A 1,138-nucleotide genomic window follows, 5' to 3' on the forward strand; every position below is an offset into this window, starting at 1 on the left:
ACCTGGTATTGTGGCTATGTAGGAATTCAAAATTTCATCTCCTCATGCCCTCACGTTCCTTAGGTTGTGCGTAGCTGTCTCTCATGTCCATTAGGCTTCTTCTTCTTCTCCTTTTAGTTTAATTTACACTGAAACCAGCACTCACTGCTACACCACATTGCCTCTCAATTAGGGCAATCACTCTGCCTTTTAATGGTAATAGTACAATGTCTGACTGGGGGGCACATGATTGAGCTGATAATATCAACAGGTGACCATTGATAATGATAGAAATCCATTCAATGTCTCCTGGTCTCTTCCCCCTCCCTCCTTCTCTTTCGCTTTTCTTCGAAATGTAGATTATCCTGAGGAGAAGGATAAAGAAACTGGCTACCAAGATGGTCATCACTAGCGGGAATGAAGACGAAAAAGGCAATCAAGAAAAGGAAAGCAAGGAGGAATCCATCCTGGCGATGCTGGGAATTATTGGGACAATTCTAAACCTCGTTGTGATCATTTTTGTGTACATCTACACAACGCTATGAGCCACAGAGACAAACCAGTGAAGACAGCTGACAAGAGGTGATGGCAAGCGTTGTCAGCTGTTGACACACAGCTTAATGAGAACTGACTCTGTAGTATATTAAGACGTCATAAAACGCTGCCGGAGGGCAGTGGAAGTTGAAGCACAATTAATTTAACAGGACTTTTTTCACACAGTTACAAGCAAAACTTGCCCCCCCCCTGCTCTTCCTCTTTTCATTTGTTCTAGAGAAATACCTGCAAATATGTAAGTATCCGCTTGGAGAACCCCACTACAAATAAAACTTTTTTTCTCAATACAGCCAAAGACTGGACACTAATATAAATCTGTGACAAATGTATAGCATATTCATACCAAGATTATGTTCCGTAGGTCGTACGTAGCTGTGTCTCACGTCCATTAGGCTGCATCTTCTTCTCTTTTTAGTTTAATTTACACTGAAACTAGCAAGCTTTTTTTTTTCCTGAAAATGAACATATGGTACGAGGTGGGAAGGGGGAAAAAATAACTACCATTTCATTGAGCTGCCTGAGCAAAGAAATGATAAAACCCTGAGCAAAATAAGTTTCCTGATATTTCTTTTCTCTCTCATGTTGCTTGACATCTCTGTCTGTT

The 1,138-nt window shown here is 40.9% G+C and overlaps 1 protein-coding gene across 1 annotated transcript; it reads left to right on the forward strand.

The window, feature by feature from the left end:
* The first annotated feature begins 377 nt into the window (after nt 1–377).
* On the forward strand, nt 378–524 carry TUNAR (TCL1 upstream neural differentiation-associated RNA). Its single transcript, XM_066616719.1, has one exon. The coding sequence runs from the start codon at nt 378–380 to the stop codon at nt 522–524; it is 147 nt and encodes a 48-aa protein (XP_066472816.1).
* The last annotated feature ends 614 nt before the right edge of the window (nt 525–1,138 follow it).

The sequence above is a fragment of the Tiliqua scincoides genome, chromosome 1, assembly GCF_035046505.1.
Source record: "Tiliqua scincoides isolate rTilSci1 chromosome 1, rTilSci1.hap2, whole genome shotgun sequence".
Taxonomy (NCBI): Eukaryota; Metazoa; Chordata; class Lepidosauria; order Squamata; family Scincidae; genus Tiliqua; species Tiliqua scincoides.

Coding starts and splice junctions, on each gene's coding strand:
- TUNAR (XM_066616719.1), top strand. CDS start 378: ATGGTCATCACTAGCGGGAATGAAGACGAAAAAGGCAATCAAGAAAAG.